The sequence below is a fragment of the Mixophyes fleayi genome, chromosome 9 (genome assembly GCF_038048845.1).
Source record: "Mixophyes fleayi isolate aMixFle1 chromosome 9, aMixFle1.hap1, whole genome shotgun sequence".
Lineage (NCBI taxonomy): Eukaryota > Metazoa > Chordata > Amphibia > Anura > Limnodynastidae > Mixophyes > Mixophyes fleayi.
The window spans coordinates 16,817,033-16,832,095 of NC_134410.1; the positions used below are offsets into that span (position 1 = coordinate 16,817,033).

General features: G+C 44.6%; 1 protein-coding gene across 1 annotated transcript; it reads left to right on the top strand.

The window, feature by feature from the left end:
* Positions 1-108: 108 nt before the first annotated feature.
* GNL1 (G protein nucleolar 1 (putative)) lies at positions 109-12,546 on the top strand. Its single transcript, XM_075186629.1, has 12 exons — positions 109-1,062; positions 1,472-1,637; positions 3,478-3,614; positions 4,984-5,135; positions 7,353-7,424; positions 7,613-7,820; positions 8,369-8,464; positions 8,672-8,863; positions 9,100-9,278; positions 10,427-10,577; positions 10,669-10,809; positions 11,044-12,546. The coding sequence occupies exons 1-12, from the start codon at positions 990-992 to the stop codon at positions 11,301-11,303; spliced, it is 1,827 nt and encodes a 608-aa protein (XP_075042730.1). The 5' UTR covers positions 109-989; the 3' UTR covers positions 11,304-12,546.
* The last annotated feature ends 2,517 nt before the right edge of the window (positions 12,547-15,063 follow it).

Genomic DNA, 15,063 nt, shown 5'->3' on the forward strand with positions numbered 1-15,063 from the left:
CCCGATGACATAGAACATTCCATTGGTTGTCCTGGGAGTGATGCAGCATCAGTGGACCGTTAGGCGCTCAGTCATTGGTCAGTTGTAATATGACAGCGAGGCGTGAAAAATGTTCCAGCTCTTCATTCGTTAACCCGGTATCTGAGGCGTGAAACGCATTCCCTGAATTCTATTGGTCTTCCCTGACAATCACCCTTCTCTCATTGGCTGATGGAAGCTACTTGACGGAAGCACTGACAATACGCTTTTCCCATTGGTCCGATTTGATAGCCGAATCGAGGCGTGACACGCATCTACCCACGGATTGGTTGTCAGCACTGAAGCCTGGGACCGTGGAACGCACAGAAGTCGTTTCCTGTTACTGGGGCTGTGAGAGTTGCACTGTGGCTCCACGCGTGGGTTATCAGGGTAACTGGTCACCAGACGGGCAGGAGACGCTTGTGGGGGTTGAATGCTGCCGGGTCTGGGGAACGAGGCCTAGTCCTGTTGGGGCAGCTGAGGGCTTTGTGGTGTTACTATTGTAGGCCCAAACTAGGATATCCTCTAAGGGGGGAGTCTGTGCTTAATATAGAGGGGCTATTCCTGGAGGGACAATGCACAAAGTCTAGTCCAGAAGGGTCAGTTGAGAGTAAAGTGAGTGAGGGGACTGGTGGGATAACTGAGTTACCAGTGGTGAGTGCAGATAACCTAGGCCCAGAAAGTCACTATTGGTGCAGGAGGCCTAGTCCTGGGTTCAGACATCACTAGACCTGGAAGGATGGGCTGATGGAGTGGATCTAAGCAGAGGTTTAGTATTAATCAGTAATTATATATTATGGCATTATCCTAGCTAGTATTGCCCAGTAAGTTGTAGGAATCTGATGATCTTGCAGGTCACAAACATTGACAACAAAGTATTAGAGAAGCTGTTAGAAAAACAATTTCAGCAGAAGCTCCGGCTGTTTGACAAGACCTTTATTTTTAAGACTTGCCATTCATGAAAGTTAAAAATGCCTCGTAAGAAGCCGTTTAGCAACAAGCAGAAGAAGAAGCAGCTACAAGACAAAAGAGAGCGGAAAAGGGGTGAGTGCTGAAGTCCTGTGTACATAATATGCAGATATGGTAAAACAGTATGTAGATTAACATTTAAAAACACAGACCTGTAGTGATTTTTTATGCATTAATAAATACTTGACATATTCAGCCAAATGCTTTACAGAAATGCCAATCAAGATCATATGCCCTCTGTAGATAGGCACAGATCAGTAGTTCCCAGACTCTGCTTGTAAATTGTTCTTAAATGTGCCCCTGTCACATACCCATTGTGAATGTTGCCGTGTTGTGAAAACTGTCAGTTCATCATTGACATCAAGGATGTACCTTGTGAACAAAATCAATATTTCTGAGGAGGCAAACCTATGCATATTATTTCAGGGCTGAAAATGGCTTTCTCTATTTTTTCTCTTTTTTCTGCTTTCTTCATTTCTAACAGGGCCACTTGAAGCCGGCAGGTCCGAGTCGAACAGTCGTAGCCAGAGCAGAGAACGTGGAGAGAATACAGACACTTCCGACAGTGAGAGCATCCGACCTCAAGTGAGGAACATCAATCAGCAGCCAAAGATTTTCAGAGTTGGAGACAGAGGATATGACCCCAACAGGTCTGTGTGTAATCCAGATGTATATATTTAATGTTGGATACATTGATGTCAACAGTGTACACTTGTCACTATTTACCAGCATATTAGCTTTTGACATTTTGAGAAGTGAGAATCATTCTCTATGGATCCTGGATTCATTGGATTATCTCAGGTTTTGTCACTGGATACCTATTATTTTGAATATTGATCTTCCTATATTTTACACTCTGATGCACCCATATTAAGAGTCTAAAGGGCCATAGGTTCACAGATTTATTTTTTTATTATTGTTTTTTTAAATAAGATTATTTTTTTTTATACACATGGAAAGTCCTGTGTCGTTGGGTCTTACTTGCTAATCATCGTGCACATACGTACAGTAGATGCATGCCTTAAGCAGGAGCATCACTCTACACCTACTGTTGGAGGATTTACAGGAAATGCTTATGGTTGAAAGAGTAAACTCATCAGAACATGTTCAGTCTGCTGTCACTTTAGGGCCACCTTCTTCATTCATTTTAACTTATTTTTTTTTTTTTTCATAAAATACTGCTCAGCCCAGTTTGTTTGTGTCTTAAATTAATGGTGAGAGTGAGGGACTTCAGGACTGTCTATCATTGTCACTCGTGTGCATTTCAATGTTTTTATTACATTCATAGAAATTCTCCTAACTGAGCTTTACTGTATAAAAGTCATCCCATTGAAAATACATATAAGTCTAGTTCTTTTGTGGTGAGAATAAGGCGCTTAGCCCCCTACCTAAACAGGGAACTCCTCCTTAAATTGTTCTTCTAGATCCCTTCTCTTTTCAATGCCTCATCCGGCACAATGAAACTTTGTGTATGCAGATGGGTGTAATGTGAGATGCAGAAATGTGCCTAGCCTGGGAATGCCGCTTTCTGCCCGGCTTCTCACTTCAGAATAGGCAATGTTTTGCACCACTGTAAGCACCACTAACCGAGGGGGGTTTCTTAGTGCCTGGAAACCCCATTCCAAGCCTGGGGCACTGTATAATTGATGTGACTGGACCCTGCTCCTGCTTCACACAGCTCTGCTTGAAAAGGGAGAGCTGTGTGCACCTAACAGTAGTGCAAGCAGCATTGCCCATGTATATTATCATCATCATCATTCATTTATATAGCGCCACTAATTCCACAGCGCTGTACAGACTCACTCACATCAGTCCCTGCCCCATTAGGGCTTACAGTATAAATTCCTTAACACACACACACACACACACACACACACACACACACACACACACACGGTCAAATTGTTAGCAGCCAATTAACCTAACAGTATGTTTTTGGAGTGTGGGAGGAAACCGAAACACCCGGAGGAAACCCACGCAAACACAGGGAGAACATACAAACTCCAGACAGATAAGGCCATGGTCGGGAATTGAACTCTTGACCCCAGTGATGTAAGGCAGAAGTGCTAACCACTAAGCCACCATGCTGCCATACTATGGGGATAGGAAGAGTTGGAGAGCAGCCAAGCACTGTCTAAAAGTATAGCCACGCCCCCATGTATGCTGGTCACGCCCACTGGCGGCGTGGCGTGGAAACCCCCCCCTCTACAAATCCTGCGTTTGCCCCTGAACTTGATGCACAGGTTTATAAAAATTAACTTGCGATGCAGGTACCGAACTTCGCTGCTCTTCAATGTTAATGTCTGACCTGGTTTACAAGCTGGAAACCTACCTGTGGTCACTAGCCAGCATTTTTTATTTTTGTCTATCTACTTGTGCTTCAATTTTTTTTGATCCTCCTCGTTAGGTTTGCTGAATACATCAGAAGGTATTTGCATCATGAGGTTGAGAATGACAAGATGCATCTTGTGGTCTCACTTTGTTTTGCAGGTTTAGACTTCAACTTGAAAAAGAGAGCAAAGAAGAAATCGAACACCGGAAGAAACTTGCTATAGAGAAAATTTTGGAGACTGTTGTGGAAACCGAACTAGAAGTGGATATAGAAAAAATTTACAGACCGGGATCAGGTAACTTTGAACTGGGATGTTCTGTTCTTTACCTTCTCCACACATTACAAAACTATAACAGTCACTTAGAAGATGGGACATCCAAATGAAGTTTTAGGGCTAGATTTACTAAGCTGCGGGTTTGAAAAAGTGGGGATGTTGCCCATAGCAACCAATCAGATTCTGGCTGTCATTTATTTAGTACATTCTACAAAATGACAGCTAGAATCTGATTGGTTGCTGTAGGCAACATCCCCACTTTTTCAAACCCGCAGCTTAGTAAATATACCCCTTAGGCTCTTCTATGATTGTCAATTAAATCTGGCTAAACCTTTTTTTTTTCTTATTGTAAGTCCTTTTGTTTAAGGTTTTGACAATGTACAAGAAATAAGGAATTTGTATCACAATAGATAACAATATAAACCATAACAAAGAACTGGGAAATACAATACAAATCTGTTAACAATATTTGCGTAGTATTGTAACAACTTATAAATCATGCAAAGGATTCAATATGCCTCTTGTGTAGTTCTAGTGCAGTAATGGCTAACCTGTGACACTCCAGGTGTTGTGAAACTACAAGCCCCAGCATGCTTTGCCAGTAGATAACTAGCTGACAGCTGGCAAAGCATGCTGGGGCTTGTAGTTTCACAACACCTGGAGTGTCACAGGTTAGCCATCACTGGCCTAGTGGTTTGTTATCTATATTGTGAAACAATATCTATGCAGGGAACAAAGTGTGGGGGGACGGAGGATACCTTGGGTGGGAGAGGGGCTAGCCTGTGGGATATTGATCTTCCTTATTTGATTCCCAGAAGTGCTGTGGTAGCTGTACCATGGATCACAAACTTTATGGATTTTTTTTTATTGTATTATTCTGCAAATTGGAGATTTATTTCATATTTGATATGCACCAAATACAGTTAATTACTGTACTTCATGTTGCAGGGAGAGGGGGAGAGGGGGGGGGGGGGTGTCTGTTTTTTTATTTTTTCCTATTGTGCGCTATTTGGAGCTTGACTGGACTTTGGCCGTGTCTAGTGTCGGTGCTGGCCCAACTCTTTTATATACTGTTTTATGTAATTATATATTTTTGAGGATCTTTAAAGTGTCCGCACTGCTTTAAGATGGTTTTATGTAATGCTGGGTTTGAAAAAGTACTGAATAGCGCTAATCTAAATTACGAGCTGTCATTTAAAAATCACATTTAACCAATGATGAAATAAAGCAGAATCATGGTATAATTTAACCCTTTAATGTAACATTTATTTGAGCAGGCCGACTGCCCCCCCCCACACACAATTGGTACTGAATGTAATGTCTGTAGTATTGGCCCCAGTTACCTCAGTTTCTGATGCCTGCGTAGAGTAAAATAATGTGTTTCTCACAGTACTGGATTTCCCCAAAAGGCCAGCCTGGAATTATGAGATGAGCAAGGAGGCTGTACTGTTACAGGAGGAAAAGGCCTTCAAAGAATATCTCCAGAAGATTTATGAGAGTCATAACTCTAGAGAGCTCAGCTACTTTGATCACAACCTGGAGGTGAGATAAATCATGTGTAAGGTGAAGCTGGAATGTAATGTTATACAGATATTGCAGTATGGGAAAACCGTTATAGTTTATTGCTGATTTGTATGTGTCCCACTAGGGGGCGCAGGACTATGGGTATAAAACCTGCCTCTGGGAAGTTGGCCATGAAGGAAAAAAATTGACAACCTCCTTCTCCTGCAGATCTTACCTCCAGACATAACCCCAGTTTTATCTTATTACTTTCCTTGCTACTGTAGATCTGTCCCTCCTCCTGCCAATCTGACAGTACTGTACCTGGACTTCATTGTAGGGTGTGTACGATCCCTTCATGTCAGGGGAAACCCCAGTGAGTGAATGGAATGCCGATTCCAGTGTGGATCTACCAGACAGACAATAGTCTTGCCGGGAACACCTCCCTAATTTAACCAATGAATAGTGTTGGTAACCTTTGCTACTGCAAGAGAGGAATCTACCATTTTTCGTTTCCTTCGTCTTTTGGGGGGTAGACAGGCCTGGACCGCAATACAGGTTGCCCACCTGGGGACTTCCATGGTGGGAGCCTGTCTGCTTCTCCAAAAACAGACGCCTGGGTGAGGGGCATCGGCTGACTAATATATCTCCAGGCTACTGCCAAGGAGTGTCTTTGTCGTTGGCCTTCCAGGAAACAGGGCTAAGCGTGTTGCCCTAAGAAAAGTTCTTCATTCCCTTATATTTGGCGGGTGTAGTTATTCCCATCCCAGACAGCCAAAGCGGTTTGAGGTTTTATGCAAATCTTTTCCTGGTCTGGCAGTTTAGAATGGACAGGTTCGAGATGGAGTCCTTGAAGTTGGTCATCGACAGCATGGAACGGATACTTTACATTTTCCAATCTGGGAGGGTCATCTGTGCCCTTCTCAGATTTGCTGTTCAATCCCACCATTATCACTTTTGTGCCTCACCCTTCAGCCTGACGACAGCGATGAGGCTGGTTACAGTGATCATGGCAGTGATAACGGCCCTTCTACAATCCCAAGAAGTGACAGTCATTCCGTACCTCGACGATCTGCTGATCATGTTAAGATCCCTGGCGTTGCTTCGGTCCCATGTTCAGGTGATAACACAGGTGTTAGAGTCACATGTCTGGATTATCAACTACAGGAAGTCCAACCTGGTCCCTTCCCAAAGGACAATCTTCCTTGGTCTTCTGTTCAACTCCCGGCAGCAATGGGAGCTTCTACCAGAGAACAAGAGGAAAAGGTAAAGAGAGTAGACGGTCTGATGATTCTCGTGGCATCGGACTGGCCCAGGACGTCTTGGTACACCGACCTCCTCAGCATGGCAGTGGGCCCGGCCTGGCGCCTGCCTCTAAGGCCACCGCTGATAATTTTCAGGACAGCCTGTCCCTGAAAATGTGATGGCACATCCCACTAGATAAGTGGCTGCCTCTTGTGCACTGCGCCACAGAACCTCCGCTGAACATCTGTGCCTGCTGCCACCTGGTCTTCGGTGTATACCTTCACGAAGTTCTACAGGTTTGATACTTTTGTGTCCAAGGATGCCAATTTTGGCTGCAAGGCGCTGCTCACCACAACTTCAGCACGTACCCTCCCTTAGGGACAACTTTGGGACATCCCCAGTGTCCCCCATGGATATAAGAGAAAATGGCATTTTTGTCCTTCTGTTAAATGCTTTTCTCTGATTCCATTGGGACTCATCGGATGCCCTCCCTTTACGTTCTTTGTTCCTGTTCTTGTTCTGGTTCTTTGATCTTTTCGGTTATCCTTGTTAGGATTCTGATTTTCATTGGAGAACATGGTTTCTTCTCTCCAACCTGTTCTGTTCTCCTGTTTCTGTCTTTTGGGGCTTTGTTAGACGAGCACTGAGGTGCAGGAAGCAGCCAATTGGTTGGGGGAGCATCTTTCATTTTAGCTGTAAATTTAAAAGTGCCCAATGCTCTTCCGACCATACGCTATACCCCATTGTCACCAATTGTCACCAATGTCCCCCACTGGATTCAGAGAAAAAGATTTAGTGCAAGTACAAAAAAATCCCATTTTTGACTGTACATTTTTGCTTAATAAGGGCTAACCCCAGCTAAACAGTCATCATTTTGTTTTTCTAACACATTATCTCCTGTATTATCGTATGCATCTGGAATACTTGGGTTGCTTCCCAGTGTTCAATTTATGTTTCTCCAAATTGCATCAATAGAAACCAGTTCAATCTTTGATCTTTTTTTCTCCTTTTTAGACTTGGCGCCAACTGTGGAGAGTCCTGGAGATGTCAGACATCGTTTTGTTAATAACAGACATCCGGCACCCGGTCAGTATCACTTACATTATTACCTCTGTTCCTCTTTGTGGGGCTATGCCTTGCTGTGTAAGTTTTATAATGAGTGGTCTCTCTGGAGAGATGCTCTTAGTCCATAAACCTTTTCTTGTAAATTTTTAGTCATACAGAAATATTTTAATACTTGTAACAATTACTATAACAATTACTATCCATAACAGGTGCTGCATTTCTCTCCTGCCCTCTATGACTATGTGACTCAAGAAATGGGGCGATCGCTGATCCTTGTTCTTAATAAGATTGATCTGGCTCCACAATCACTTGTGGTAGCCTGGAAACATTATTTCCAGACCAGGTTCCCACAGGTTCATGTGGTCTGCTTCACATCTTATCCCAGAGACCCCAGTGAGGAGCAGGACCCCTCTACAGGTATTGCAAGGATATGTGGATAGCTGGTTTCACCTGCCACTGCCATCTATCTCTCTTCTCACCTTCATCTCTACTGCTCTAATTTCTGTCCATCTCTCGCTTCACCTCCGTCTCTGCTGCTCCAATCTCTGTCCATCTCTCGCTTCACCTCCGTCTCTGCTGCTCCAATCTCTGTCCATCTCTCGCCTTACCTCCGTCTCTGCTGCTCCAATCTCTGTCCATCTCTCGCCTCTACTGCTCTAATCTCTGTCCATCTCTCGCCTCTGCTGCTCTAATCTCTGTCCATCTCTCGCCTCACCTCCGTCTCTACTGCTCCAATCTCTGTCCATCTCGTTATCTTCGTATCTATTTTTTTTCTTCATCCATACCTGATACTTTCCTCTCTGTTAGTGTCTCGCCTCATTTCTGTATCTATCTGCTGCTCTAACTCTCGTTCCTTGCCTCCATGTCTGTACCTTTCTATTTCTGTCAATCTATCCTAAACCCTGCCTCCGCTGTCCTTCCTTCCATATCTGCCATTCATACCTCAACTGTTTGTTTCCTCTCAGTGTTTAAGAGGCGCAGGAAGAAGCGTCGGGTTTGGAGTGCGGCACTTGGCCCCAATCAACTCCTGCGAGCTTGTGAGATCATCACAGCTGGGAATGGTAATTGATTACTGCTTTTAGAGCTCCTATCTTGCTTTATATGTACCTCTTTAGGGTTTTTGTTTTTTTTCGTGAGGCATTCATATGATCATCGCAGGTTCTAAGGACATGTTTGTATGTCCACTGTAATGTTTAACGTTGTGGTCCATTATCTGACCACTACCAGCCTGCCCGTCTCACATGTCTTTTGTTCATGTTCCCTTTCAGTTGACCTGACTAGCTGGAGAGAGAAGATCGAGAGAGACTCTGCCGCCCTGTTCAGCCCTATGAGCCCGGACAGAGATGAGAAAGAAACAGAGGAGGGAGATGCTGTTCTCGCCCAGCAGGTCACTGATGCAGAACTAGGGGCACCCACCAGAGAGCTGTACAAAGATGGCGTCCTGAGCATCGGCTGTTTAGGTGAAGTCTACGTGGAGATTTCTTATCATAGGTGTGAATGTTCTTTATAAAGGGTTTCCTAGATACAGCACACCTCAGCCCACTAGAGGGCGCACCTTCTGCAGGCTCCAGCAATGACTACCTGCTAGTCTTGGACGTCGTTTTATGTAACTGTATCTTTATTTTTGTCATGTATTCCAAAACCTGAACAAGTCTCTGCTCTCCGCCTTATGAAGTCGTATTCCCTTCCTTTGCAGGGTTCCCTAATGTAGGAAAGTCATCGCTCATCAATGGGCTTGTTGGAAAAAAGATTGTCAGTGTTTCCCGGACCCCAGGTCACACCAAATACTTCCAGACCTATTATCTGACGCCCACAGTACGCCTCTGCGACTGCCCCGGCCTTATCTTCCCTTCACTTATAGATAAGCAACACCAGGTAAACCCCTAAACTGGGAAGATATGACCGTCACCTTGGTCTTCAGTAAGACGAGTCTGAATATAAACATTTTATTCTGCTTAATTATCTACTGATTGTGCCATCTTTGTCCTATGTATACTTAGTGACTAGTGTATAAAGTACCGCCAGCTGTATGTTTTTAGCAGAAGACCATATAGCTGCTGAATCTGGCTTCTTTCTGCTAAACTGCTTTGGTCTTTCTCTTCCCAAAAACTCCATTACAACTACTGTCATGTGATTGTCAGGATTTATCTTGCCCCAACCCCTGCTCATCCAGCTGACCATCTTGGGAGCTGTGCAGACTAGCGGAGCGGTTGTATTGCCTCTCCCTGTCTCCCGGGTGGGTCTGTGGCACTGCAGGCTGCCCCTTTACTGGAGCCCTGCAGTGGTATTGGAGCTCATAAACATGTAAGGGCTAAAAGGGTTCAGACTCGGTGTAGGACTCTCGTTTACCTGCAGGGATTCTCAATGAAGCCCTGTACAACATGAGGAGTATATTGACAAGGGTCATTTTATTAGTATGGTGTGATCGGGGAATGTTGAATAAAAATCTTTATTATGCTTTGTGGTCCTTTTAGTCAGCATGTAACGGTTTGTTAGCAATGACGCTGATTTTTTGGGCACAATAACTTTGAATTTCAGGTGCAGCTACCCCATATGCCTTCAGGAAACTGCATTCTTTGTGCTGCGATTTAATTACAAATTTCAATTGCTGCTTTTCTTTTTTTCTTCACTTATGTTTATTTTCGTAAATTATACCTCCATTTTTTTTGGGATCAAACCCACCCAGTTCGAAGTGGGAAATCTGCAGCCCAGGCCTTAGGGGGCGGGATTACGTGGGAGGGAGGTTGTCTCTAGTTTCATTATCAAACCATTTTTTTATAGCCTATATTTTACAGAATGTTTGTATTTTATCTTTTACAATTCCTTTTTATTATGTATGTGGAAGTGATTCTACTGCAGAATAAATGTATTTTTTTTATATAGGTGTCATATGATGGAGATTAGAGCCTTGAAGTGTGGGGGCAGTTAGTGGTGTAGGGGGCACTGTAGCCCCTGTCTCTCTCTCTCACACACTCTGTGTCTCACTCTCTCTCTCTCATACACACTCTCTGTGTCGCCCTCAGCTTCTTGCAGGCATCTACCCCATTGCTCAGATCCAGGAGCCTTACACCTCCGTGGGATACCTGTCCTGCCGGATACCTGTTCCCAAGCTCCTGAAACTCAACCACCCAAATGAAGGACCGCAGGCCTGGACCGCATGGAGTATCTGTGAAGGTGAGAGACTGTGCTATATGGCTCTGTATATAGACATATAAATGAAATTTCATGTAATGTGACTTGAAACCTCTCTCTCATCTGCCCTTAGCCTGGGCCGACAAGCGTGGTTATAAAACTGCAAAGTCTGCCCGCAGTGACACGTACAGGGCCGCCAACAGTCTCTTGCGCCTTGCTGTGGATGGACGTCTCTGCTTGTGTATGAGACCCCCAGGTTACTCCCTTCAGAAAGGTATACACCTGACCATCCCCCTACTTCCCACTATAAATGCATACCTGTCGCCTCCACGCAGTGAAGGCTGCCATTTTGTCTGTTGAACCAGTATTTTGCCTATGAATCACTAGAAAGGAGTAGCGTCACTTAGGCACGGGGCCACAAGATGACTACCTTCACTGTGAACAGGCCTCAGCTACCCTACAACAATTGTCTCCTCACATCCCACTTATGTAAACTTCCCTCCTACAGAGGTCTGGGAACAACACCCAGACACGTTAGAGATGGTCGCCCACGTTCAGGCACAAGGTCGATCTGATGGTCGCTCCTCCTCAGGTGGAGAAGAGGAGGAGATTTCCAGTTCTGGGGAGGAGGAAGAAGAGTGCGACAGAGACGCAGATGAAGAGGAAGATGACGACGAGGACTCGTCCAAGAGCCAGCCTAAGAAAACCGTCAAAAATAAAATGGCTGACGCCAACCCCTACGCCCTTCTAGGGGAAGACGAGTGTTAAATGTGCAACGTGAATTTAAGGTGGTTGTGCGTTGGAAGGGATAACGTCATTTAAAGCCTTCCCGTACTTCCTTTTCTGTGACCAAGCGGAGAAGTTTTCAGTCAGAAATGTGCTTTCTGCAGAGGCTTCTGACATTTGCTCAGTCATTATTGAGTCATTTCACACTTTGCACTCCAAAGTTTATTTCAGTTCAGAGATGAGTGATATATATTGAGTTATTCCAATTTCAAAGGAAAGTTAGTTGAGAGAGTTGGAAAGTAAGCGCATGGGAATCTTACATCCCTCCCATTTGTTTGCACCTCTCTGCTTCCATCTTTCGTTTTTACTTTCTTTGGACCAGGACATGGTTTAAAATGGCAGCTTATAATCTGCTTAAGTGTGTGGCATTGGAGTAATGAGGTCGCTGCGTGAGGATTAGCTAGGAGCGAAAGATTCCTACCTGATCTGCCCATCGCATACAGGTGGAGGCAGCCATTTTGAGAGCTAAATCAATATTCACACGTGTAGGGCCTATCTGTTAAATAGGAACATCCCTCAGATCACGAGGTACTTTTTACTTAGAGACATCACTGAGGCATAAGGCACTGTGTGGACATGATACTTCAGTGATGGGACTAGTTCCTAGTACATTATTAGGCTGCATTCTCATGAATATAGTTTAGACATCAAAATGGCTGCCTTCACTTGACGTAAGCGATGTGTACATATTCAAGCAACCTGTTACATTTGCAGAACTAGAGTGGTCTTGAATAAGCTTGGCTGATAGGATGGCTGTGAACGAGTGATGTTTGGAATAGTAAAATAGATGGCTGTACATTGTAGCAGCTGCTTCCATTATATACTACACAAATATGTGCTTTTTCCTAAATATCGTCCGGAGGAAGAGTTTGGGGGACCAATGTGCTAATTATAACTGAATACCTATTTTCTGACACAATTCCATCAGCACACTGACGTGTGTTGCACAGAATCTGTAGTATGTAGAACTTGGTGAACAGAATTCTACACATTTCAGTTAAGGAATACCGAATATCTTTCCGGAGAGGGGAGGGTTATTCCATAATGAAGGAAAAACCTGCAAATTGAATCACTTGTAATACAATGACACCCCTACCTCATATTCACTACACCCTCTTCCCCCGAGCTTGCAAGGCATATTTACCCAATTACTCTTTGTTTTCATGGCTTCAGATGTCTATTTTGCTGTACAAGAAAAATAAATAAATACAATTATATTTACTGATTTCAGAGAGATTTCATTCAATTATTTCAATCTTTAGTTGACGTGAAGTCTTGGATGTGCTCATTGTGTATACCATCTTATTCTTGCCATCTGACAGTATTCAGCGCTATTTTATAGTATTTCAGAAGGTGACAAATTACATCATAACAAAGTATAGTAAACGTGTTTACGAGAGGAATTGGAAAAACCCTATGTCCCAAGCATTCGGGAGAATAGATCCTGTAATAACGGCTTAATCAGAGTTGTATGTACATACGCTTTTTTGTTGTTGTGTAAGATATACATTTCTGTACCACATTTGCGCTCCGAAAATGTGTCTGCATACGCCAGGATATATTTTTGCACACCGTTGGATTATATGTATGCGCCTTTTAAGATGATGCATTTTATGCAGGTACTGAAAAGCTGGTGCCATAATGGCGGTGACTATCGGCAGCATTATCTAGCTGCTTCTCATTTGGCTGATTAGCGGAGTATTGACTCCTCCAGGTATTGGTTCTTAAATCGTTAGCATTGTAACTATATTATAACAAGTGGTGACAGACTGTTCTCACTATTTGACATTTTCATTTGCACCACTTCAGGAAAAACGGGTTCTTTTACTGAAAGTAAAATGATTTTCTCTAAAATCCTAGGAGGCACCCTGGAGTCACCGTGGGGTATCGGGGCAGGGGGACATTTGCCCCCCCCTGGGCTGGTCCCATCGTGGGCTACCTTAGGCTGGGTCACTGAGCTTTCTGCATTTTTCTTTTTCCTTTAAAATGTTCCTAATAATCTGAGTTGGAAACACTGGATGCTGACAGCCTTGATGAACCCTCAGGACGCACTGAGAAGGGGGAGCTGGAAGTCCAAGCAGGACAGCCTGTTCTCAAACGTTTGGAGGACAAAACTGACTGCCGTTGGGACCCAGCAGTTCCACAGCAGCTGCACAGGATGTTGAGGATGCTTTGCCAGCTAGAACTACTCTAGGTAAGGCCCCACTTTCCTTGGGGGGGGGACTTAACTTTCTGACAATGTGACTGGTGGGGGCCTCCATCTTGGCTGCCCTTCGTGCTCCTGGGTTACATGAAGTTCATGGGCAAAGTCCCCATTACTGATAGCAGGATGGTATTGTGGTGCATCTGCTACGAGACACCTCCCCTTGTGACGGGCTTCCTGTCCAGGGGACTCTGCCATCTCCTTGTATAGCGGCTGATTGTTTATTGCTAACTGATAACATTTGTTATATCAGGGCTGGAGTGGGCTGGTATAGCCCTGGGATCAAGCATTCTTCATAGCCTGTCCGAAGAGTGTGGTTTGTTTTTTTTTATCTGTTGTACACTTATACATCCGCTCTTCACCCTCTATGTGAGTGTGCATATGGCTTGTGTTGTGTGGTATAGCTGAAGTGTGTATGCCACCATAACCTGTATTTCAAATCACATATCTACCTCAATCCTACCCTCCTTTGTGCATGTGTGGGAATGATAATGCGCCCATGATCCTCCCTCTAGGACGAGTGGTAGCAACACTTTTCTAAGTGTAACACAAAGCTCCAGTGTGCATTCAGACCCAGGGTCTAGAGCTGGACGACCCAGATCCACATTGCTTTTACTTGGAATATATCTGGACACTGAGTACCTAAGGGGAGGCCACCATCGATGGCAGCCTGCTAGGAGCCAGAATCTCTGCCTCTGCAGTGGAGGGAGGCCCATCGTGCTCTCTGATGGGAGAGCTCAGGGAGCAGACACAGGATCTAAGAATGCTGTGGAATCCAATCCTTTTTTCTGGGGAGATTGTGTTTGTCCCTGAGCTAGACAAATTTATCTTGGTTGCCAGAGAAGAAGAGCACATTTTCCCATCAAACGCTCCCAGACCTAGTAGTCCTCCTGCGCCCCGCAAAAGTCCAGGACCCAAGCTACAGCTGGAGACCAACCTTCATGACTCAGAGGAAGCCAGTGGAGAGGGAAACAGCCATGGGCAGCCAGTTGCCCTGCTTCCAAGCCTGGCGATAACCAAACAGCGTGACTGACTGAATGCCCATCCGGGGACTTCTGTGGTGGGATCCGCCTGCTCCTGTAGGATAAGTGGTTTGCATCAACTTTGGATGCGTGGGTCAGGCTATCCTAAATCTAAAGTCCTTGAACCACCTCCAGAAAGACGAATTCTGTATGGAGTTGCTGAGGTCTGTAATGGAGCAAGGGGAGTTCATGGTGTTAATGGACATCAAGGACACCTATCTGCCCATACCGAGGGAAACCGGTGCCACCTCTGTTTCACTGTGTAGTCTCTGCCCTTCCAATGCAGGGACCTACCTTTTGTCAACAGCCCCAAAAGTCTTTACCTAGTTCAAGGCTTTCATGGTGGCCATGCTACAGTCCAGGGGGATAACTGTGATCCCATACCAGGACAGCCTTCTTATAAAGCCCAGTACCCCGGTGTTACTCCTCAAGCATGTCACAGAGAGTCTGGAATCACACGGACAGATTTTGAACTTCAAGATATCCAATCTGGTATTGTTACAGAGGATTATTTTCT